This window comes from Ambystoma mexicanum, chromosome 8, assembly GCF_040938575.1.
Source record: "Ambystoma mexicanum isolate Mex_15411 chromosome 8, UKY_AmexF1_1, whole genome shotgun sequence".
Taxonomy (NCBI): Eukaryota; Metazoa; Chordata; class Amphibia; order Caudata; family Ambystomatidae; genus Ambystoma; species Ambystoma mexicanum.
This window is the reverse complement of record NC_090929.1, coordinates 328,873,110-328,898,986: the sequence shown is the minus strand read 5'-3', so window position 1 is coordinate 328,898,986 and position 25,877 is coordinate 328,873,110. Positions and strand designations below refer to the sequence as shown.

Below are 25,877 nucleotides of genomic sequence, written 5' to 3'. Positions count from 1 at the left end.
TGCTCGGATTCTTGGGCTCTGGACACTGTCCGGAGGGGTCGTCATTTGAATTTCCTGTCTACCCCTGTCCAAGATTGCATGGTTCGGACTGCTGTTCCCCGCTATCTCTGCCCAAGAGATTGGCTATGTCTACAGTTCTGTCCGAGTTATTGCAGAAGGCCGCTTTCATGCCGGTTCCTGTTCCACAGCTTGGTCTGGGATTTTACTTGAGAGTGTTTTTGGTCCCCAAACCTTCTGGAAAGTTTCGCCTCATTTTTTACCTCAATGCTCTGAACTGCTTCATCCAGAAGGAACGGTTCAAGATGGAGAGTTTGCAGAACATTCTCCAGATGTTTCACAGGGGGGAATGAATGACGTCCCAGTACCTCCAAGATGCATATTACCACATGTCTCTCTGCCCCTTCCAGATAAATTCTTCCGTTTTACTGTGGGGTCTCAGCATTTTCAGCTCTGAGTGCTCCTATTTGGGTTGCGGTCAGCCCCCAGGGTGTTCACCAAACTGGTGGCTCCCCTGGTGGCGCATTCAGATTTTTCCCTACCTAGACGACTGGTTGGTCAAGGCAGCCCTTCGGCAGACGGTCCTGGCACATCTCAACTAGTTTCCCAAGTGTTGCAGGACTGGGAGTTTCTAGTGAACTGGCAGAAGTCTCAATTGGAGCCCTCTCAGGATCTGGTATTCATCGGGGCTCAAAGTTTCAGCAGAATGGGAAGGGTTTTTCTGTCCCCGGGGAGGGTCCAGCGCCTATCTGTCCCTCGCAGGGTTCTCAGGCAGCAGAGTGTCACGGCTCGCCTGTTGCTCATGCTTAAGGGACACATGTCCTCTTCTGTCTTCCTGGTTCCTTGGGCTCGTCTTCATCTGCGTCCGCTGGTCTCTTATCTGCTTGCCCACTGGCTCCCGCTTCTCAAGCTTACGAGGCCTTGATCGTGGTGTTGCATGCCTTGAGGGCCGATTTACTGTGGTGGTTGCGGGTTCCAAATCTATGGGCTCGAGGTTTGTCGCTCGTCCAATTGGAGGGAGTTGTGAGCCATTCTCTGGGCACTGGTGTACTTCAGGATGTTTCTGGAAGGCTGGGCGGTGTTGGTCCGGACGGACAATACCACAGCTTTGGCATATGTCAACCGCCAGGGGGGTTTCAGTCACTCCTTGAATGCTCTGGTTGCTTAGATAGGTTCCTAGGGGGAGTCACACCTGTTATCCCTGGTGGCCTCTCAAGTCAGGGGGGTGGACAATGCTTGGGCGGATCTACTCAGCCACCAATTCCCTACCTCTTCGGAACAGATTCTGTCAGACAGAGTGTTTGCGGAGATCTGCGTCAGGTTTGGGCTCCCGCTTCTAAATCTTTTTGCCTCTCTGGCCTCTGTGAAGGTGCCTCTCTTCTGCTCCGGGTTCCCGGCTGAAGGGGTTTGGGGGTGGATGGCCTCACTGTGGAGTGGTCTTGGGGTCTCCTTTATGCGTTCCCTCCTCTGCCCCTTCTTTCCCAGGTGGTTCAGCGCATCAGGGAAAGCGGGGCGACTGTGCTGTTTATTGCTCCATTCTGGCCCCGTCTGAGCTGGTTTCCCTCCCTGATGGAACTTCAGTCCCAGGAGCCTTGGTTGATTCTGAGGTGGCCTTGTCTCCTGCAGGCAGGTCTGGGGTTCGGGGTCAGGCAGATTCAATGGGCAATTTGGCTATTGCACGGTCTCGGTTAGTCTCCCAGGGTTTTTCGGGTACTGTGATCGAGTCTATCCTTAATGCTCAGAGGCATTCTACTCTGAAGGCGTATGACCGGCACTGAGGCCACTTTCGGGCTTAGTGTGGGCGGTCTGGGATCCCACCTACGATCCGGTCTACCTGCCATTCTCCAGTTCCTCCAGGAGGTTTTTGATAAGGGCCTGGCAATCTCCATGCTTCATTCCCAGTGGGCTTCCATTAAAATCCTCATGGGGGACTCTGATGGCCACTTGCATGGGGAGGTCTTAGAAGGGACGTTTCTTCGGGGTCTCTCCTCTGCTTTCCGTCCTTGTACCTATAAGGGCCTTCCCCCTTGGGATCTCCCTCTAGTCTTAAGGTACCTTCAGGGGCCTCCCTTTCAGACCCTGTTGGAAATTGATATCAAGCACTTTACTCTGAAGACTGCTTTCCTGATTGCTCTCACTTCTGCCAGTAGGCTGGGGGAGGTTGGGGCTCTGTTGTGTTGACCCCCTTTCTTGAGAGTTCTAGCAGACTTTGTGGTTTTGAAAGTTTCTGCCTAAGGTTGTGTCTTGGTTGCACACTTCTTCCTGCGTTTTTCCAGGATTTGCAGACGCCGGACAAGCTGGCTTGGCATGCCATTGATGTGCAGCGGGCGGTTCTGGAATATTTGACCCAGACTGCCCCTTTCTGGCAGTCTGATAATCTCTTGGTTACTTTTGGCCCCGATAGTGCGGGACGCAAGACCTCTGTGGTTTACATTAGCCGGTGGATCCGTACTGTTGCATCCATGGCTTATGTGGCTTCTGGCCTGCCTATAACTGTCCACATTCAGGGTCGCTCTACCAGGGGTTTGGCTGTTTGGGGGGGTTTCTCTACAGAGGATTTGTAGGGCTGCCACCTGGGCAGATCAGAGCACTTTTGTCAACCACTATCGGTTGAATGTCTCCCACTCCGGGGATGGTTCTTTCTGGGTTGGTGTTTTGTCTGTTGGGCTGTGATTATTGGAGCCAATAAAGGTGTGCTTTTTGTTGCTGCACTTTATGTCTCTGTGTCTCATTGGGACCTCTCCCCGTTGCTGCTTTGGTATGCCTCATGAAGTAAGTACTGACACGAGGAAGAGTGGACGTGGAGGTAATGCTCTGATTACTTACCGGTAATCTTTATTACTCCTCGCCACAGTACTGACGACCCCCTTCTCCCTCCCTACAGGAGGGGGGGTTCTCATGATCCAGCTAGAATATGTTAAACTGGAAGTTGAGGGTTAAGGGGAGGAGTTATACAGAAGAAAAGAAATAGAAGAAGGTCCTGTGTCGGAGGCAGGGTCCTCATGAAGTAAGTACTGTGGCGAGGAAGAGTAGGACTAGGACTAAGGAAGACTACTGGTTAGTAATCAGAGCAATTACTGCCAGCAGTAATTATGCTGAGTTAATCCAACAATTCTTGGTAATAAGGTGAATGGTATAACTAAAGCTTTTTGCAAGAGGTACATCGTCCACTTTTCCACCAATCCCATAGTTTCGGGCATGGCAGTACTGTGGTAGCAAAGTGTCAGTAACACATTACTGCAGCTTTAGTGCTGTGTTTACCCACAGCACTATACTTGTCATGAGGCCCTATGTCCCTATACTAAAAGACTTCAGTTTTAGCATTAAATTCATATGAGGAAAGTCTACCACACAGGTGATGGCCTCTTATGGGTCTAATACCATATAATGCGTTAAGGGAATGGTTGACATCTTCCTTTTCTCTTGAGGAGTCCACCTATTTGTCCCGGAGTTTCTTTCATATTTTAGTAGAGGACAATGGTAGTCTTATGTCCTCTAAATAGGACTCATTCAGCGGCCAATTCTTCTGAATGGTGTGTCTAATCTTATTGCTGTAAAGTGAAAAGCTTGTGTGACAGACCAGACTTAAATCTCTGCTTCTGTTTATTTGCCTAGGTAACCAATTGTTTCTTATCGTTAAGCCATGCCATTTTCATGGTTGTTTTAATTAATCATTTTGGATTGTTTTGATTTTATAGGCATACCCTCAGATCTTCTACTCCTCTAAAATCATTTGCAGCCAATGTACAGTTTCACATAAATCTCAAGGAATGGCCATACAGCAACCCATCCCACTTGGACTTTGGGTCCTGGTCCCTGCATTGTAGGGGAATGTTCCTGTCCAAGAGCTTTCAATAGAGCAAAGTGAAGATATTTCCTCTGACATGTTTAATCCAGATGTCCAGCAAAGCATTCTGGATGAGACCACTTAATCTGGGGCATTTGTGACTTCTGTACATTTAAATTTGTCAGGTCAGTGAGTGCTGGGATTTTTGCATACAACATTCAGGTCACAGGTTAAAAAATGTGGCAATTCTGAGACTGATGAAGCTAGTACCATTTTACTGGCTATCCAATTATGGTCTTCTCCATTGTATGAACAGAGTGAAGCTTGTTCCTCGCAATTCACAAAGCGTCCCTGGGGGGATGCATGAGCTAGTTGCATCTACTGTTTTGCTAATGTGTTATTCAGCTGTATTCTTGCGCCAGAATCAAACCAATGATATTTAATTCTCAGATATTACAAACTGGCAAATATTCAATGTTACAAATTGAAAAAGTAATGCAAGCCACCATCTCAGCCCTGTTTGGGAAACAACATCCATAAACAATACAAGCCAATTCTGAAAGACTCAACAATACATAAAAAGGGCAAACGATTTATGCTATTGAGTTGGGCAAGCTCCTTCATAGCTTTCTATACATTTAAAAGTCCAAATGTGTGAACTACAAGCAGCCCAAAACCATCCTCAGGATCAATGGCGCCCACTCAGCCCCGATATCTCTGACGTGTGGGACAAGGCAGGGCTGCCCGCTGTCACCCCTACTCTTCGCCCTCACAATGGAGCCCTTCGCCCAGAAGATCAGGCGGAATGAGTCCATCAAGGGACTTCAGGTGGGCCCTTCCCACCACAAAATCGCTCTCTACGCGGACGATGTACTATTGACACTCACGGAAGCCAGTACCTCAGCGAAGCACGCCCTGGCCGAAATAAAGGAATTGGGGGAGGTCACCGGCTTTACTGTTAACTTGGCCAAATCAGTGGCCCTGGGAATCGGCCTCCTCCAACAGGAAAAAGAGGCGTTAACGGGTCTATGCCCGATTGAATGGCGGGACCACTCGATCCCCTACCTAGGAGTTCTCATTCCAGCGAACCCAAAGGAGACCTATCAGGCGAACTTTCCCAAACTGATCAAGGAGCTGGAGGGAGACCTGAAGCGCTGGACCACGCAAGAGATCTCACTAATGGGCCGGATCACAGCCGTCAAAATGAACTTGCTCCCTAGGTTCCTCTATGCCTGCTCGTCCCTATCGGTGCCCTTCCCGGCCCAGACCCTCCACGACTTACAGAGGAAGATATCGAAATTCATATGGTAAGGCAAAAAGGCCAGGATCCCCCACAAGACCCTGATTGGTAATGCCAGGCTAGGAGGCCTAGGGGTCCCGGACCTGCAGGCCTATAGGACAGCGGCGCAACTATCACACCTACACGCCTGGCAGTCGAGCACAGCTCGCCCCAGATGGGTGGAACTGGAGCAAGCCCAGCTTCCGCTCCCCCTCCGGTTCCTCCCTCACATCCAACCCTCCCTCAGGGCACGTTGGAAGGACGTCCTACTGACAACGAAGCAGACCCTAAGCTCCTGGGACTGGGCTCTAAAGCAGAAAGGAATCCCGAGGGGCCGGGGCCCCCTCTCGCCGATCTTTCACAATCCCGACTTCTCCCCGGGAACTCATCCCCGCAACTTCCAGAATTGGATAGACGGGGGCCTTGAAACCCTGGGGCAGATGTACTCCGAAAACAAACCCCGGACCTTCGAAAAGTGCAAGGAGACTTTTCGGCTTCAAGAGAGGGACAGATTCACGTACTGCCAGCTCCGCCACTGGTGTTCACACCCCCAGACCCTCCAGGCGGCAACTCGCCCCCCGACTCCTCTGGAGCTAACTCTCGCGGATCTGCCGGCTAGAGGAAAAACTTCAGCCATATATAGACGCTTCTCGGGGGACTTTCTGGTGGAAAAAACTCGATCCATGGCCCAGTGGGAAGCGGACCTAGGCCACCCGATTGATGACCAAACTTGGGTGGACATATGGTCCCGCACCCACTCCTCCTCCACCTGCGTCACCAACAAAGAATGTGCATACAAACTCACCCTGCGTTGGTATTACCCCCCCCTTAGACTCCACCACATGAATCCACGAGTGGACCCCGTCTGTTGGAGAGGCTGCACTCAACCAGGCTCTTACTTTCACATGTGGTGGACTTGCCCCAAGATCCAGCAATTCTGGACCAGGTGTCTCTCAACCATTGAACAAATCACCGGCTCCGCCCTCCCACTGGACCCTGAAACAATTCTGCTGGGGATCCCGGTCCCCGGAATCTACCCCCGCTTCGGCAATAGGGCTAAGCTCCTCACACAATGCCTCTTGGCGGGCAAGACAGTTCTGGCCCGTTTCTGGAAGTCGCAGGACGGCCCCTGCCTAGCCCACTGGTGGGGAAAATTGTGGGACATCTTAATAGCGGAAAAGGTCACCGCAGCGAGAGCAGGGACTCTGCACCGCTTCCAGAATATATGGGCCCCAGTGCTGGACTATGATCAGCGATTTCCTGCAATGACGTTCAAACCAATCAACGCCCGTTGGGCCCTGAGGGACCAGGAGAGTACGCACCAGGTGGGGGCGATGGACTGAATCTCCGGCCCGGGAAAACCGGAATGATGGGGGGAAAGGGACACAAAGCCAGAATCTTTCCTTTGCTATGTTACACTGCCATCCGATACTGTTTGTAACCTATACTGCCTTGCTATAAATAAACATATTTAAAAAAAAAAAAGTCCAAATGTGTTTGTTTGTGGCAGGATTTATGGCAAAATGGTTCCTTATACAATTACACACTGTTTCACCAATCTGCACCAAAGTGTGCATAGTTGCCTGTTAGGACCCTTCGGACATTACTGGCTACATGACATTTGGACACCCCACCATTTCCTCGGATTTCAGCACAAGTCAAAATGTGTTTTGCGGTTGTGGTTTGGAGAAGCATTGTTCCTTATACAATTCCACACCGTTTCACCCATCTGCACCAAATTTTTCATAGTTGCCTGTTAGGACCCTTCGGACATTACTGGCTGCAAGACATTTGGACTCCTCACTGTTTTCCTCAAATTTCAGAACAAGTAAAAATGTGTTTGTGGGTTTGTGGTTTTCTGAAGCTTTGTTCCTTATACAGTTCCACACCGTTTCAGCCATCTGCACCAAACTTTGCATAGGTAGCTGTTAGGACCCTCCGGACATTACTGGCTACATGACATTTAGACAACCCACCCAGATCCCCGGATTTCAGCACAAGTCAACATTTGTTTGTGGGTCTCTGGCTTGGCAAAACATTGTTCCTTATATAATTCCACAGTGTTTCCCCGATCTGCACCACATTTTTGCATAGTTACCTGTTAGGACCCTCCTGACATTACTAGCTACATGGCAATTGGACACCCCGCCCCTTTCCCCAGATTTCAGGACCTTCAGACATGAGTCTGTTGCCTGAAATCAGCGAAACATCAATGTGGTTGTGGAAGGAACAATCCCGACACGAGAACAAAACTTGAGGTCCAGGCCCTAGGATGCACAGTTTCCAAGATATTTGCACCACAATTCACTGCATCGAACTGCACCACGCCAGGGTGGGGAGAGAGCACAGAAGGTCCCTGTATGCAGCAATACACCCACTCTCGCCGCCCTCCAACGACTGCCCCGGGGTATGTCAGCCAGCCACACACACCCATTCTCAGTGCAGTTTACTTCAGGGTGCAAACAACATCAAGCAATAAGCGAATCGGAACAGCGACCTACAGGATCAGTGTTAAGGAATGTCTGTCGGAGAACGGGTACTTCTGCTAGTACTAAATAATGGACCGGGCCAGCACATGCACCAAACCTAGTAAATGCCGAGGCTTCCAGTGCCCATGTTGGGGCCTGGGAGCACATTTCAGTATGACGAGACCTTTAAAATGCTGAAGAATAGAACAACACAAATAGAAATGCAAGCATCACAGGAGTGTTTCCTATCACTGATGTCCAGTTTAAACCCGTGTATGCTCTCTGTATCCTCTGCCACCTGTTCCAAACAGATGTAGCAAGATGCTTTGCTTTTTCACTCCTATGAAAGCGCACTGGCCTGTGTGAATTGGAATGCTCTTTTTAAATGCATGTTTTTAAATGCATGAATAGCCCCTCCAATTCCCTGGTGCAATTGAACACAAGGGGCGGAGACAGAGCATCTGAATGTGCACACTGATCTTCTGTGCATTCGGATGCCCTTTATAAAAAGGGGTACATCTTTTTTCCCATGTCAGTGAATGGGGTAAGTTAGCACATCTCTTAACTTGCATGAACATTTTTGGGGGGAATCCGGGCCTTTGAGATCAGTTCTGTATAGAATATTACTGGATCACGTTTTCAGTGTCTCTGCATGGCTCTACTTGCCAAAAGAAGCCTTAAAGTGCCTCTGGGGAAAACTCAAGGTGGTTAACTAGCCCCCCCCTCCCCCCCTGCATCTGAAATGCTGTGATGAGACATGTTGCAAGTTCACAAACGAGATTGCCATGAAGGTTGAAAGCTAACGCATGTACTTATTTTTCCCTATAGGGATCTTTTGGCGCTGAGATGATCTAACGACAAGCTGGAGAAAGACGAGCTATTTTAAGATGACACGGACAGACCCACCTGACATACTAGTGTCTACAGTGTATCAAGACATCAAAGTAAACCTGACGTCCTCCGGAGATTCCCAAGATTGCAGGTCCTTCCTACCATGTAATGTCTTCATGTCCAGTTCAAAGGAACACAGTCCGCAGCGGTTCAACAAAAGGCACTGCAGAAGTTTCGACTTCCTTGAGTCATTCGACGACCAACCAGCCAGTGCCCCGCTCATGGAACAGCCTCAGAGAAGCATGCCTAGGCGCCCGGGGACACCTGAGCCATCTCTGCAGCCAGTTGTGAGAAAGGTCCCCGTCAGATCATCTGCTCCTGAAACCTTTAACTCTAAGCATGAATCGCGAATGGCGGACCCTCCCAAAGATCACACTAGACCAGAGCCAAAGAGAAGGGCACGATCGAAGAGTGCACCAAGGATAAAATCCACCTTCACCCCCGTTCCAATCCCAATATCATCTTCTCCTCCTCCAGTCAGGAGGGGCCGTGAAGTCCTCCGTGCCCCCAGAGAGCCTCCAAAAGCTGAGGCTTCCCCTAAACGGGAGAGCATTTATACCCCAATGAAAGCCTTGGTGAATGAGGTCCATCCCATTAAGCTTCAGCCACAACGGAGCAATGCCAGCCGGATCTCACCCTTATGTGTCAGTAGTAGCTCCTTTGAGGAGAATCAGCCTGCTAAGCCAACCACCACCCCGCACGTTAAGTGCCGTGTGGACATCAAACCAGATGAAGCTGTGCTCCAGCATACGACACGTAGCCTGAAGGCTGTGCAGAGCCAGCTGGAGGCACAGTATTGGCAGAGGCAACCAGGCACCCCTAGGAGCCTCACAGTGCCAAACAGGCGACAGATCTCAGTGTCTCGCACTCCTACACCCAGTGACTCTTACAGTGTAGACCACAGAATAATCAATTTCCAGAACAACCCTGCCAATGCATACTATGGCAGAGACCCAAGATATCTTCCATACCAAAACGTTCCTTCCCCCAGGGAGTTCAGAGACAGCCCTGATTGCGGCAGCTATGGCAGTCCAAATGTGCCCACAAAGTTTTTTTATACCGAGGAACAAGTTGGATTCAGCCCAAGTCCCCCTATGAAGAGTGCTGGTTATGAGGGATACCATCGTCCATTTCCAGTTCATAGTGCTCCGACACAGTCCTATTACATGGAAGATCCTCAGAAAAGTCATATTCAGAGCATTCCACCTCGAGGATTGTATGTTGAAGACGCCAGACCCTACCCAATTCAAGAAGCCCCATCAAGGACGTTCTATGGGGATGACCCTCGCTTTTACCCTCCTAGAAGTGCCCCCCCTCATCCTTATTACTCAGAAGATCCCAGAGGATACCCTATTCAGAGTGCCTCCTCAAGAATGTTCTTTGCTGAGGACTATGGGAAATATTCTGAGAGGGACGCCCTTTCTAGGACGTACCCTTATCCGAGAAGCCCCCAGCCCTTGCACTTAAGTGAGTGGTACTTTCCTGATCAAGGATCTCTACCATACCAGCATTTGCCAATGTCTCCCTTCACCCCTCAACCATCTGGTCGGGAGGCAATGCTTTCTTCGTGGCATGCCAGCTACAGCATGAACCAACAGAGGCTTGGGGCTGACACCAGGAGTTACTCTAAATCATGGGATAATATCCTGACTCCAGGTGCCAGGAAAGACGACCCACTGCTGCGCGGACGTAGCTATGAAAACCTTTTGTCTCGAGACAAACGTGCCTTATCTCCAGATGACAGACGCCAGCCTGTAGTTGTTAATCTCTCCTGTTCCCCAAAACGCTATGCTGCACTCTCCCTATCAGAGAACTCAATTATCGAAAAGATGCACTCAGATGGGAGATACACTATGGGAAGGTCCTGGTTTGTCACCCCAGAGATCACCATCACAGATAACGACATCAAAGCCAATGGCTTTGGCAGGAATGAGAAGCGGGCAGCCAGCTGGGATGCCCTGGACTCTGGCCAACCACCACGGATGTTCCATGGCCCGGTCTCCTACCAGCGGGACCCTACCAAAGAGACCATTCATAACAGCGCCTCACGTCAGCGCAGTTTGGAGCAACTGGATGAGTTGATCGCTGATCTGGTGATAGACTACAAGCCTCCGTCCAGCAGACGGACGAGCGAAGCAGACACGCTGAGCGACCAACTGAGGAAGCTAATAAATGATGAGGTAAATCCATATTGACAGCCAGTGTCCAGACTTATGTCATAAAAAAGGCTCTGCATAGTCTTTGGTTGTACCCTGGCTTCATTCATACTCATAGTGGTTCTTCATGTATTTCTTTTGCATTCTTCAAGTCAATTACAGTTTTTGCCATCACGACTGATGAGGAAGTTCCCTACATTTTCCATTCTTTCAGGGAATATATTTTCACCTGTGTTACTTTAAAACCTCCCCATTCTTCATTTCCATGTCATAACCTCTAGTCACTTCTACAAAGTGCAGATTATTTAAAAAGATGTTTGTTGCATACCATTGCTTCAGCTTGATTAACTTGAATATCTCTTTCACACACCCTTCCCCATCCTTGTCTTCTAGGTTGTGGGCAATGTTAGAAAACCTGATTCTCAAAGACTGTTCACTTCCTTGGTGCAGCCCAAGCCGATGAAGGAGCAGCCCATGTCTAGCTTTTTATCAGCAGACCTATCGAAAGGACTTAGGAAGCATTCTCCAGAAGAAGTCAATAATGGTGTGTACAAGCCTATGGACGAATGTTCTCCTGACTTGAGTGCCGAAGAAGACGATGTGATGATGTGCTCAAATGCCAAGTGCAGGCGAACAGAGACCATGTTCAATGCTTGTCTCTACTTCAAGTCCTGCCATGGTTGTTATACCTTCTACTGCTCGCGCAACTGTAGGCGGGAGGATTGGGACACCCATAAAGAGAACTGCATCTATGGTCGGATTGGAAGCATCTGCCGGCACATCCTCAAGTTCTGCCGGGAGAACGCAGAGGTGCACAAAGCCTTCTCCCGTATTGCCAAGGTTGGCTTTCTATCAAGGGGGAGAGGGGTGCTATTCCTGGGCTTCCCCAGCCCTGGATCCTCTAATAACTTCTTACAGTTTGGGTTGGAGGGCTTGCTTATGTCCCCTACCTTCCTCTCCCTTAGGGAACTGGAAGGCTACTCAGACAACCTCGGAGACTATGGGAAGGAGTTGCAGGAATCTGGGGCCGAATATGACCCTGACGAATGTTTCTTACTGAATGTAACCGTAACAGTTGGCCAACCAATGCCAGACCGACCTTCTATGAAAGACCAAGTGCCAACCATTCGGAAATATGCCAAGATAGCCTTAGCCTCCTCCAGCCCTGAGAAGAAGATTTTGAAGAAGGAAAAAGACATGGAGACTCTGATCCTGACCCCACCTCCTGGCACAACGGACATTGACAAGGAAGGCGAGAAGGGGCGGAAGGCACGGGAAGTCTGCTTCATACACATCCAGAGGGAGCTCAGAATAAGAGGGGTTTTTCTGCGCCATGAGTTCCCCAAGATCTACAAGCTCTTGTGTGAGTTTGTGGAGGACAACAAGAGGTTCACCCCCACCACCATCTATCCCATTGACAAGAGGACTGGCAAGCAGTTCATGTGTATGATCATGGCAGCCTCAGAGCCCAGGACCCTGGACTGGGTAGCGAGCCCCAACCTGCTGGATGACCTTATGTGACCTCCAACCCCAAAATTGCTAGTCACTCCGTCTGCTACAGCCGAGGTTGCCAAACATTGCTTGGGATGGACTGTCATGTCCGGGAGCAAAGTGCTTCTATCCAGTGTTCACTAATACACAGACACTTTGCCCAAAACCGTTTGCGACACGAATGGTTGTTGTACGAGACTTCCTTGGCGCCACAGAACTCAGCTTGAAGACCTCTGCTTTATACGACCAGATATTTATTATAATTATTATTATTGTTTGTAGAAATGTATTTTATTATTGACGCATTGGGACGGTACATTATCTATGGCTGTCAAAATGATGGTGCTCAAATCGGAAAGAGTGTGTGTGAGTCTGTGTATGTGTGCATACACGCATGTGTGTGTGTGTTGTGGATGGGGATTGTTCGATGGGAATGCTTCATCATAGATATTCTCCAACCCACTGGGAGGTTTGCACAGGACTGCTGAAAACTGCTTGACCTCTCTAACTCCCCTTCAGACCCCATCTCTAGCATGTTGTAGGGTTCATCAGCATGTTCAGCTCTTGGTCAAGAGCAACACGTCAAACAGTGGTTAAGTATGAGGGCAGGGCATAGGGGCCAGATGCTGGGAAGCTGCAATGTAAAGAGCAACCTAGAGGGTATTGAAATAAAAGACTCAGTGGGGAAAGAACTATCACCCTACTTCTCTCTTCCTGGGCTACCCCCCTATTCTTTCTTCTGCACCCCATCCTCCTGCGTTCCCTGTGCAATCCTACTGTTCACATCTCAGTCCTGTTCAATGTGTTTAGAGGTTCCCCGGAACATAGAAGCTGCAGATACTGGAAGCCCCTGGTGGGTCTTCAATTGCAAAGTAGTCTTAAAGAGACCAGCAAAAGAAACACCAGGTAGTGAAATGTATAAACATCTTTCAGGAATGAGGATGGGGTAAACGTTTTAAATAATTTAAAAGAATATTATTTTGCAATGGTCAGATGTGTCATCATCCTTACTGCCTAGTGTCCTGAACATTCCCATGCCTTGTCTGAGTGTGCGCAGGTCCTTCAGCTGCTTTTTCCTCTTGTGTTACACATTCCACCCGGGATATTGCTACCAAAACCAGCATTTGGCAAGGGTACAGGATGTTAAAAGGTTTTTGGCAAAGAGCATCATGAAGAACTCCACAAATGAATGCACGGAATGCTTGCACCAATGTTTCTTAACTATTGGGAAGTTCTGGCGTAGACAGGGTAGGGCCTGAGGGGCAAGGCCCACCCAAAGTCTGTAAATGCCCACTCAGCAGCGCTGTGTGGGCATTTACAGATAATTTTGTCATTGCAGTGGGCCCAACTACATTAGCTTCAGGCCCCATTTGCTAGACAATCCTGGCTACGCCTATCCATTCCTTTTTTCCTTAGGTCTTCAGAGACAATCAATCGCGTTTACTTTGTAAACTTCAAGTGGGTGGAATTTATTAAGCTCGTTGCCCTCTTTGCCTGCCCCCTCGGTTTCTATATTCTGATTGCAAAATGTAACCCCGCCCTCCAATTGCATGGGTCTACCACCCAATGGGAGTTGCCAAGTGGATTTATTTATTTTCTGCTTGGTCCTCTTACACCTCTCCATTTCCGGGACTCCCTGTAGCCCCCTCTCTTTGCTTCACTCCCCTTCCCACTCACATTTATCCAGGGGACATCTCAGAAACCACCACCACTACACCATTATCCCTATCCTGACCCCCCTCCACTGAACAGTCTGCTTGGCCACCCCCAACCCATCACTTCCCTCTCCACACTTCTCCACCACCGCTGGCCCTGTCCCGCCCCCTTTCGGTGTCCTTGCATTGCGGGGAGGACGTTCCACACTGGAGTATGTGTGGAAAGTTATCTGCATAACAACCTCCACTCAGTACCACTGCGCAGAAGGTATGTTATGGCTCCGCGGTGTAATGCAGAGGCCACCTCACTTATTGGTCACTAGTTTAAACCGGACTAAATGTCGCTTTGGTCTGAAAGATGTTTTAAGGAAATCTATCATGAAGCCAGTGTTATCAGGTCAGATCCTAATAGCAAGACTTGCTAGTCCTTATGAAGCCAGTGATATCAGGTCAGATCCTAACAGCAAGGCTTGCCAGTCCTTATGAAGCCAGTGATATCAGGTCAGACCCTAACAGCAAGGCTTGCTAGTCCTTATGAAGCCAGTGATATCAGGTCAGATCCTAACAGCAAGGCTTGCCAGTCCTTATGAAGCCAGTGTTATCAGGTCAGATCCTAATAGCAAGACTTGCTAGTCCTTATGAAGCCAGTGATATCAGGTCAGATCCTAACAAAAAGGCTTGCTTGTCCTTATGAAGCCAGTGATATCAGGTCAGATCCTAATAGCAAGACTTGCTAGTCCTTATGAAGCCAGTGATATCAGGTCTGATCCTAACAGCAAGGCTTGCTAGTCCTTGAATTCACCTGCAGCATTGGGGAGAAAGACGATTTTTCCTGGCTGCTCCAAAAGTAGGACATTTCCATCCTCCACCAAATCCAAAAGCAGCCTTTCTTACACCTCAAACAAACTATTAAGAAACTCAGGGCAACCACGGTTCGCATCTCTAATCTCTATACAAGGTTAACCGTAGATCCCCTAGGCTTTACACGCTATATCTCGGTACAGAAGAAAACTACATATTCTTATCATGAAACTTAAAGTATGCATTCCATATGAAAGCAACATACATGAAGGAATATTATATTATTTCAAGACAGAAGAGATATACTAATATGTTGTGGGGAAACAAAGAGGCATTTTTTTCAATATCAATAAATGCTATGTATTCTGAAAAGATGTTATTGTTTTAGTACCAAGAGACAGATGTTTTATTACGACACTTTTTTTTTAAAAAAAATGCATTCCATTTGAAATGAACATAGAGAAAGGATCACACTTGTTCATGTTATTGTCTTTGCTCTGCCTTGAATTAATATAACATGCTCTAAATGAACAAGAGTATCTTCAGTATTGGAAAGTGTTGTGCAGGCTTACACATTTGATTGCTTTAGGCATGAGAGACAGATGTTTATAACCAATTGTCTGCATGCTGCTGTACAGCACATGCAGTAGCAGTGGGAGTATACCAAGTAACAATTGTGCAGTAACCCCCTCCCTCACAACACAAGTACCCCGCAGGCTGCAGCATTGCAGGTGCTTATCACTGCAGCAGTGTTAATCGCCCCCTGATAAGCATAACAGGGCAGAATTCGTCACATCTACAACAGGCACAGCATGGTCAGCAGCAGGGGAATAATCCTTCACAGAACAGGCACATCACTGGCACATGCAAGCACCCGTCACGCACAAGTTAAACATAGGCTGCTGCAGCGCACACAGCAACGACTACACTTTTCCTTCCTTTACTCACAGTAGGTCCAACATGGCGTCTGCAGATTCAAGTTTCTCACACACTGAAGATACAAAATTGGCGGGGAAATGCAACCTTTGCCCATTGTAATTTGCAAACGTGCCACAACCTCGGACCGATTTAAGAGAGTTATATGTCCGATTCACGGCCTACCTGACTAGCCCCTGAACCACTGTGCCAATTATTACCGACAATGGCTGTTGAGACCACTGCATGAGTGTAACTGAATTGAAACCCCTAAACCACGTGACGTTCACCAACCTTTCTGCAGGTCACCACAGCTTGCTTTTATTTGAAGCAGGAATGCAAGATACGGGCTTCCTAAGAAGGGGCCGTGCCTGATGATGCGTGACTGACTTCCCCAACCCTTATGACCTTTCATAGGCACCGGCCTGACGCCAAATCATCGCATTTACTGAAAGGTAAGCCTCCTATTTCTGTGCGATTGTATTGTGATGCACAACAACCTGTCCAGTCAGCGTGTCATGAGCGAGCACACAGAGATCATACTCAGCACCCTGCCCTGTCTGCCTGGCTGAGATAACGTGCACTTCCCCACGTGGCCTCAGTATTTGTACCACGTGATTCTTCTCTCACGAGGCCTACCGGGTTCTCATGGCAGCCTGGCCGCAAAGAGACAGGAAGCAGGCGAATGGGCACCGAACACTTAGAGTACGGGGGCAGGTGTAGTGATCCCTGTGCTCTTTGAAGAGGGATGGACAGAGCACTATTGTAGTACTAGATAAAACATTTAAGTGACAGCAAATAAATATATCAACAATGCGGGTGTACCGCTACTACAGTACCTATTGAGCGTTGTAATTTGTTTTGTGCGGTGGGAAGGGGAGATTGAATGTTCAGCATTGCCTAAGTCCTTCCGCATGGCACTGTATTAGAACAAACGCTTGCTGTCCTTAGCCCTCCTCCTGTCCTGTCAATCGGATGACCAGTCACCATAACTCCGAGTCACATCAGGAATGGTGGACTAGTTCTACGCATGGCATTCTGGGAAAGGACGTCCAGGGTTATAAGACCTAGGAACGCAAACTGTTCAGCTTTAAACCTGTATATCTGGGACGCTTCTTTCACGTGGCCTTGAATGGCGAGGGTGTGTGTGCCTGCCAGCAGAATACACTATGCTCTCAGGTAGCAGGACATTTCACGGGAGGATTTGTGACCCCCCCCCCCCCTGCCCCCGCCCCCTCTCTCTCCTTTTCCCTGGGAAAGGACATGAGCCTCTTTGAAGGATGCATACACTTTAGAAAACAACACTGAATGTGTTCACAGGTCACCCTATGCTTCTACTTGTCCGGCATCCAATGTGTTTGCAATTTCTGCTCCATATGCACATTTTTCTTTAAAAGCCTGCCTGTCTAAGATGCCCAACATGAAGTTATCATAGCAACATCTCAGCTGGCACCTTAATGGCAATGCAGTAAAACATATGCTTCATTTCAATAAAGGCATAAGAAGAGAAAACAAAAAAGCTTTCCCTAAAAATAAAAAAAAAGTAATGTCAAGAGCGCCTTCTACAGTTATGAATAAGTGGGGCTGCAGAAGCCATGGCTGATGTGCTACTTCTGAAGAGCAGATCAGTAGTGTAAATGTAACGATCATTTATACTGCACCAGGTGCTACCATAGTAGTCTCCTGGCACAGAGGTCTCCTGGCACAGAGGCTTGTCCGGAAAGCATACTGCCCACAACGCAAAAGCACTTCAGTAGGTAGTAGGCCTGTTATCTCACAGCTTGCTTAATTATCCTGACAAAGTGCTCTTAAAAGTGTAACCCTTTACTAGAAAATGGAGCAGGAATTGCAGGACATGGAGATTGTGTATGGACAAGCCCGTCCCTGGTGGCTCAGAGAAGGGTGGCCCGGAGCTGGTCAGCAATACCTGGGGATTGCCCATGTCTGAGGACATTCAATCTAGAAGGCCCGGGAGCCTCTCCAGTGCACTGTGGAAGGACATGTCCTTCTAAAACTCTACTTTTTCGTGTTTGCCGCTCTGATGCTGGTGGCAGCTAGAAGCCCTCCCTGCCAGGGAGCAATACACAAAGACGAGCGCAAGGAAATAATATATTTTGAACAAAAAGAGAAAAAGCAACAAAAAAAAAACAGTAGAATATTTTGTCAACTGATGTAACTTTAAAATGAAAAATAAAACGGTGAACTGGAAACCGACTGCCTTTGTCTCTGGGTGGTTCATGTGCATACAATACGCTTGATGACTGCTTCATAACATAGAGCAGGGGGCTGCAACCTTTGGCTCTCCAGATGTTTAAAAAAACAACCCCCATCAGCCTTAGCCAGCATATTCAATGGTGAGGAATCATGGGAGTCGTAGTCCACAAATTCTGGCGAGCCCCAAGTTTCAGACCCCTGGCATGGGAGACCTTTATAACTGTTTTCTCTCATGTTGGGCTTCCTCTTATTTAGCTGCACAAGCAGCAGTTAAGCACCATTATTCCTTATTATTTTTAAGTTTGCTGAGCCAGTGTTTGGTAGCACGAAATTAGCTTACAGTGCGAGCTCTATATATTTATTGCTGCAAAGATTTTACGTTATATTTTATAATTGACCTCAGTAGTGATTTTTGACACCCGCCACAGCGCGACTGCATGCTGATAGCATGAAGCGGAGCAGCAGTGGCCCGCGGATGTCAGCACAGCAGAAGCAGAAGTGCATGGCGCCAGCAGAAGTGCATGGTGCCAGAATCTGGGATAGTGAGGCAGTTGTTCATGTAGTCTCAAACCCTGTTCAAGCAGCGTGCGAGTCGTTCTTGGTGCTGTGGTTCCGGAGAGTGTACCACTCATTGCTACCTGTATACAGTGTTTATATCGAATCCTATATAGTGAATCCCCATATATCGACTCTTTTATCTTGAAAACCTTTATAGTGAATGTATTCTAGAGTGGGGTAAAGGGTTCAATATTTTGGGGAAACGGTAGGGATGTGTTTTTAGGGGTGGGAAACAGGGGTTTGGGAGGGGGGGACCCCAACAAAAATGCATTCACTATAAAGGTTTTCAAGATAAAAGATTTGATATATGGGCATTCATTATATATTACCTCGATATAAAGCCATGTAACCATTGCTACCCAGCTGTTATGAGGCTGCCCGCTGGCCCTTTAAGCAGCTGGGACCATGGAGAGGGAAACATGACATGAGAGGGGGAGGAAGAGTTGAGGAAAAACGGAATGTGAAGACAGAAAATGTAGAGAGGCGAAGGAGAAAGAATAAAGTGAGAGCACCACACCCATGAGTGTTGTGTCGTACATATTCTATAAACCATAACAACTGTCGATAGGCGGAAACGTCCCACGCTGCCTCCTACCTTCGCTCCGCAAGCAATCCGACTGCTGAAGCCCCGCTCCTCCACTCACTCCGCCAGCAGCTTTGGGAATGCTCACAGCTCCGGTTCCTCCATGAGCCAAGCCCTGTTACCAGTGCATCCATCCACAGAACAAAGGCCAGCCTTAAACCTAGCATTTGCAAATTGTTGGCTGCATTACCACTGTTTATTGCCTTTATTATTTATTTATTATTATTTATATGTTTCTCCTCTGCTTCGCACTTTCCACCTCTCCCCCCTTCCATGCACTTTTCCCCTCCCCCCTCTCCCATGCACTTGCGTGTTCTCAATGTCACTGGGCCTAGTAAGATCGCTGTTTTGTTCTCCCCTGTTCCCCTCCCTTGACTTGTCGCGTTCTGAAACACTTATGTACGAGCGCTATAGAAATAAAATATCAATCAATCAATCCTTCATTCACTCCACAAGCAACGCTGAGTGCCTCCACTCCCTCCCTCCACATGTGGCGCTGTGTTCTGTTGTGGCCCACCACATGCTGAGTGAGCGACCAGCTGAAACTGCCATCACAGGGCACCCTCCTGTCAGGTTCTGCCTCCAACCTGACTTCAGCAGATCCTGGAGAGTTCTACATGTAGCTCACCTCTACCATCCACTGCATCCTGGTGCATCCTGCCTCCTGCTTCCGAAGACATCTTCCAAAATGTTCTCCTGGTGAATCCACCGCATCCTGGGACATCCTGCCTACTGCCTCCTGATACATCCTCTAAAATGACCTCCTGGTGAATCCTGCCTCCAATAGTTCTAAGTGACCCTTCCATGTGACCACCCTAAGTTAGCTACCCTGTGGTCTATCACCGCTATGCACACATGCCCTGGGAATCCTGACATGGCTGAGTCATCGAAGACACTGCAGCAGAACTGCAAGTGCCTTCTATCTCAGGTGCCAGAACTGCATTCCTCAGGAAGCTCCTGCCATTCCAACTCCAGCCGCAACATGATAAAGGGCTATGATGGGTGGGTGGAGTGGTTGGGAGAGTTCACAGACTTCAGAAGGGCTGTAGGTGATGACAAGACCCCAGCCATAATGAAATGTTAACTGATTTGGTGGGGTAAAAGATTAAAGCAATTATGAAAAGGATTCCTGAGGCTCAAAAGACATCCTACGATTACCTTATTGGCACACTAAACAAAAAAATAGTAATACAACAGAACAGAGACTATGAAAGGTTTGTGTTCAGTCATTGTCATCAAATACAGCATGAAACCATTGACAAATTTGTCACAAGACTTCATTAAAAGATACTCCACTGCCAGTTCGGAAAATGTCTCAGATGAAGAAGCTATCCGCTTAAGAATAATAGAAGACATGATCATCCAATTAAATATGACTACAAGGTTTTTGAAACTTGATTCAAATCAAGAATCCCATCAGCTAGAGCTGCACCCTACATCAAGGTCTATAACTACATTCACCACCCATGATGGACTCTTCCGCTATAAGTGCCTGAGTTTTGGCGGAAATATTCTGAGAAGCAATCAGACAATTACATCTACAGTTTGTGACACCGTTCAACTATATTCATGACATCCTGCTCTATGGCAAATCTCAAGTAGAACCTACCAGGACCTTTTTAGCTGTCTGCCCTGCGCTCCAGGAAGCAGGACTAATGCTGAACTTTGCCAAATGTGACATCAACTAGAAAGACCTTTGTTTCTTTGGCCACCTCTTTTCGGAACAGGGAATGTGGCCTGATCCTGAGAAGGTTCACACCATTAATGACCTTGCTGCGCCCATCCAAGATATGGAAGTGTGATTCTTCCTGGGCATGGCAGGAAACAGTGCAAGGTATCTACCCAGCGGAGCCCCTGTGCCAGCTGCTAAAGATGGACACAGCCTTTCTGTGGTCAGAAGATTGTCAACAGGCATTTGACAAAATAAAGAGGCCAGACAGTAGTATACTTAAACCCGACATGGAACACTGAGATTATCGTGGACGTCATTCCGTTGGGCCTGGGCACCATTCTGGCGTGTAGTGTCACTATTTAATCCATGCCACGTCACGTAGTTGCTTATGCTAGTAGAGCTTTGTCACCCATGCAATGTGCAAACTCGCAGTCTGAAAAAGAATGTTTGGCGGCCGTGTGGGCGCGTGAACATTTCCACCATTTTGTCATTGGCCAAAAGTTCCCCCTCGTAGCAGACATTAGGCGTTACTGTCGTTATTTGAAAAACCTTGAATGAAGATGTCACTGCGCATTGAGAGATGGGGCATTCACCTGTAGGAGTATGACTGACATTGCGCTCCAACCTTAGGGTGACCGTAACCCGGCGGACTACATATTGCACCCCCCTGGAGATGGTAATCGGGGTCCAAGGCAAGGTGACGTGAAATATATTCACTACGTAACCACGAACGCACTCCCACCAGCGCTCACACTGGACATGTTCACACAGGCATCAGTAGAAGACCCATCGATTGCCATGGCCATCGAACTGATGAGCAACGACAAATGGAAATTCTATCGCAGACTTCCGAACCTACATTCTGATGCAAACAGGTCTGACATAGTGACGGATGGCCAAAGTGCACACAGAGTAAGCAGTGTCAGATGAACACATACTGCTAAGCAGAGGTTTGTTGTTTGTCCCAGTGGCACTGCGGAGGAGAGTGGTGCAAACAGCTAATGAAGGGCACAGAAGAGTGGAGAACACAAAGAAACAGCTCAGGCAAAATGCATGGTTCCCATTCATGGATACACTGGTTGAGGAGACAATACGTCACTGCTTTCCCTGCCAACGCTCGTTCAGGCCCAGCCTGCCCCTACCCCAGCAAGAAACTGTAATACCTGAAGGTCCAAGGCATGGAGTTGCCATGGAATTTTATGGGCCCATGGAAACGGGTTACCGCTGGTACCTGCTGGTAATGCCTGATGAGTTCTCACAATTTCCTGTTGTGAAATGAAATCATACTAAAGCATTTGCTCATGTGGCGGGGGTCGTTGATGAAGTGTTCAGATAATGGGGCATTCCACATATGGGAAAGACGGACAATGGTCTAGCGTTCAATGGGAATGACTTCTGCGGGTTTGCATGCATTATGGGGTTTGTGCACCAGAAGATCACGCCTCCCTGCCCACAGGCCAATGGAATGGCTGAGAGGTTTATGCCATCAATTAAGAGAGCGATCCAGAAAGTGCTGACTGAGGGCATGTCCACTCAACAGGCGATGTGCAGGATGTTAAGGCATTATAGAAACACTCTGCATGATGCCACAGCCAAAACACAGACTGACCTCATGATGGCATACCAACCGTTAACGCAGTTGCCCAGGGTTTCTGCAGAAAGAGGAGAAAGAAGTGTGTAGAAGGGATGCCCAGATCAGCCAAAAAACAAGCGAATAGACGGACCAGATGATGGGAGCTAGACCAAAGGGATTCAATATAGGGGAAGAAGTCCTGGTGAGACAACTGGCACAAAAGAAGACAGACTCAAACTACGTAGCAACACCATTTCAAGTAATTGGAGTCAAAGGAACAATGGTGATGGCCAGAACGAGAGACAAGAGATAGCGAAAAACGTCTCACATTTCAAACACTTGCTGAGAGACTCTGATGAGGAAATAGGTGAGGAGATAAGAAAAGATGCAGGCTCGGGAGAACATGAGTGGAGCTACACAACCAATGCATACAAGTGAAATGAGATTAAAGGAAATTACCATGAAACCGTACACAGGGAGGTCTCACAGAGTGATAAGAAGGCCATATCGGCTAGTGGAAGAGATATGAGATGGACCAAATGATTTATATGAGGGGGTGTTATTATGAGACTGCCCACTGGCCCTTTAAAAAGCTGGGGCCCTGGAGAGGGAAGCATGACCTGGGAGGGGAGGAAATGACGAGAGAACATGGAAAGGGAAGACAGAAAATGTAGAGACGGAAAAAATAAAGAATAAAGTGAGAGCTGTCCTACCCATGAGTATTGTGTCTTTCATATTACACACACCTTAACACTAGCGATAGCAGCAGGATAGGAATCCGGAAGAGGCTTGGATATCTCGCAGGGGATCGGAGGTCTATTAAGCTGGACCACAATATGTCCCTGGGCAATCACGGTCAAGCAGGGCCCAAGGTCTACCTGCTACTGAATAAAGGACATCCGTCCATAAATCCTTGCTCTTTGATGGGCAGTCCGAGCCCAAGGACTCCCTGTGTTCTGTGGTGTTAAATCACAGGTTTGGGTACCCAGATCACCCAGCACAAGAGCGCCCACTGTGCTTCAGTAAGTGCACCATCTTGCTTACAGGCATCAGCTTCTTCCTGTAGTGTGCAAGTGCAATACCATTTATGTAGAGCGGAGAGTCATGCGAAGAGGACTCACAGAGGGACTCGACTTAGAAATGGCTCAGAACTCCCAAAGGGTCCTGAGGTTCTCAGTGGACGACATGCTGAAGAAGGCTGTGTTCACGGGACAGGGGCCACTGTACCAGAAATTGGACTTTGTGAAGGACTGGATAGATTTCTTGCAAGGCATTAGTGCAAACAGGGGAAAGTAGCCCCAGCTCCCAGAAAGACCCCAGTGCATCCTGAAAGGGCTCCAAGACAGATGAAATTCCAAGACCTTCTACCTACCAGGGTCCCTTAGTTAAGGCACAAAGGTTCTCCACGACACATTCAGCGACTATAATTACTGAGAAAGGCCTTCCTGACTAGCCACCTGGGTGCAGAAGGCAAATGTTCAAGCCCAGAGGAAGTCAGACAAGGCACAAACTCATCATCATCTTCCCACACCTGCAACAGAGAGACTAACGGGTCGACAGAAACTGACAGCAGTGAACGTGACTGTAGCCACAAATCAAAAAGATGCAGAGGCTCTGGAGAAGACAAGGGCAACAAAGAAGGCGAAGGTGATACGTTCGACCCAGATGCCTTGGTGCACCCTCGATCCTCAGTATGGAAGCTCCCTTCAAAGTGGTACAGGACTTAAAGTAGAGCCATAGAGCAGAGAGACATTCAAGTGAAAATCGATCTGAAACTGGGGGAGCTAGCGAACCCAGAAGCAGCACCAGCTATGAACAGCATGCTTTTCAGATACTCCTTTGTTAAGGACAAGGCGAAGTTCATCAACAGGTATGGCATTCTGGATAAGGCACAGAGATTTCTTAAGAGTTGTTCTCCTCCATGTTTTTCAGGAAGCCTTGGAAGAGGTCAGGTGTCCTTGCCCAGGCGTGGTTTCTTTCAAATGCTCCATAGTGGAAGGAATGTCTGTCAAAGCCAGGATGAAAGACGACTAAACCCAATCTTCCCCTCCCAAGGAAGAGGCAGAGCCACAGGCTGGAATGGCAGCAATAAACAGCAAGCTGCCAGTACAGGTAAGAACACGTGCAGCCGCATTTCCACGGACAGGGGAGATTCTTGCAAATTGAGTGGCAAGCTGGTTCACTCTCTCTGGAGTTGCTTAGCTAGTCCAGGGGCTTTATCTGAAATTTTTCGAGGCGTCCTTCCACACTCGATTTCTCAAATCCATATTTTTCGAGAAAGAGTTACAAGACCTTATGTGAAAGTAAGAGCTAGTTCTGTTGCTGAAGTAGGCTATAGTCCCTACAGCGTGGGGACCGGACAGCATTGTAGCAAACCTGTTTCTAGTGAAAAGTTAGCAGAAGATAAGGTGCATTGTTGGTGTATCAGCACTTCAAGATTGTGGAGATCCATCTGCTCAAGGGCATCCTGTAAAGTGAGGACTACATGGTGCAACTGGTTCTAACGGATGCTAACTTTTTCCTTCAGTTTGAATGGCAGGGTTAGAATTGGGGTGCCCCTGATTCCCCTTCGGTCTTTCAACCGCTCCTTGGTGCTTCACCAAGCTCCTTAAACTGGTGTTAGGCAAACTCTGAGACCAGGATGATAATTTATTTGGATTCATTGATTTTCCTGTTGCAAGAGAAATAGCTTTTGAGCTGGCAGGACTATCAAGCAGTGACCCTAATGCAGGAGCTAGGTTTTTTAATAAATTGAGAGAAATTGGAGGTTCATCTTTTCCCGAGGTTGGGGTTTCTGGGATTCCTAGGGTACTCAATAACAGGATCACTCAGTTATCCTCGGTCAAAAGTAAACGCCATCAAGGGGGAGATCAGATCAATCTTGGCAAAGACTCACATTTTCCTCCGGGAACTCATGAGGATTGTGGGTCAATTGCCTCTTCCATCTCGGCGATTATCCCTAACCGCTGCACTACTGGGCCTGACAGCATTTGAAGATCCAGCACCTCAGCCGAGGATTGGCATACAGGTAGCTAGTGCACAGTGAAGTGTTGTATTTTGCTGAAGATGGACAATGTGTCGGCAGTGGGGTCCATTGACCAACTATGTGGTCTGAGGTCCAGAATGCTGGTGAAGTTAGTTAATGATTTCTGGTACTTTTGCTTTAAGAGACAGATATCTGTAAGAGTGAAGTATTTGCCTGGGCTGTCCAATGTGATAGGAGACTGGAATTCAAGGTACTGTGGGATTCCAACTACTGCCAACTAGAGCGAAGGTCTTTCATAGGCTCATGGATGTGAGAGGCCTGTGTCTGACGGACCTCTTTGCCTCAAGGGTCAACAGAGAGCTGGCCAGATTCTACAGATGGGTGGCAGATCTGAAAGTGCTAGTTTCACAGATCCCTTCTTGCAAATCTGGGGCAGAGTTTGTTTTTCCACCATTAACAATGATTTTGAGAATGCTGGCTCAGGCCAGAAGGCAGGAGGCAAGGCTAGTATTATTGGCATCAGCTTGGTGGGGTTAGGTGTGGTTTCCCAGTTTGTTATAGCTGTCAGCAGAGGCTCCAGTACTTCTTCCCCCATGGGATCAGATTCTGCAGGACCCTCTTGAGCAACCTCATACACTCATGTTAGATGGGTCTCTGAAACTGGTTGCCTGTTGAATTTCTGAAAGAAGTTAGGAGTCTGAGACATCCAGTGTGTAGGTACTCATGGTTGTGGGATGTTAACAAAGTATTACAGACGTTTCAGAGATGACCAGATAAGGGAGGCCTTTCCCGGAAGGTTTGAAAGTCAAACTGTCTGTTACGCTCACCTGGTATCCACGGGGGCGCCACAC

At 48.1% G+C, this 25,877-nt stretch overlaps 1 protein-coding gene across 3 annotated transcripts in view; it reads left to right on the top strand.

Moving 5' to 3' along the window:
- AJM1 (apical junction component 1 homolog) overlaps positions 1-14,897 on the top strand; it is a 352,779-nt gene extending 337,882 nt beyond the window's left edge. For all 3 annotated transcript variants that reach the window (XM_069609756.1, XM_069609754.1, XM_069609755.1), the window contains 2 exons: positions 8,360-10,602; positions 10,972-14,897. In XM_069609756.1, coding sequence (XP_069465857.1) covers positions 8,419-10,602; positions 10,972-12,099 — 3,312 coding nt within the window. In that variant the 5' untranslated portion in view covers positions 8,360-8,418 and the 3' untranslated portion in view covers positions 12,100-14,897. The remainder of the gene's footprint in view (positions 1-8,359; positions 10,603-10,971) is intronic.
- Positions 14,898-25,877: the final 10,980 nt, after the last annotated feature.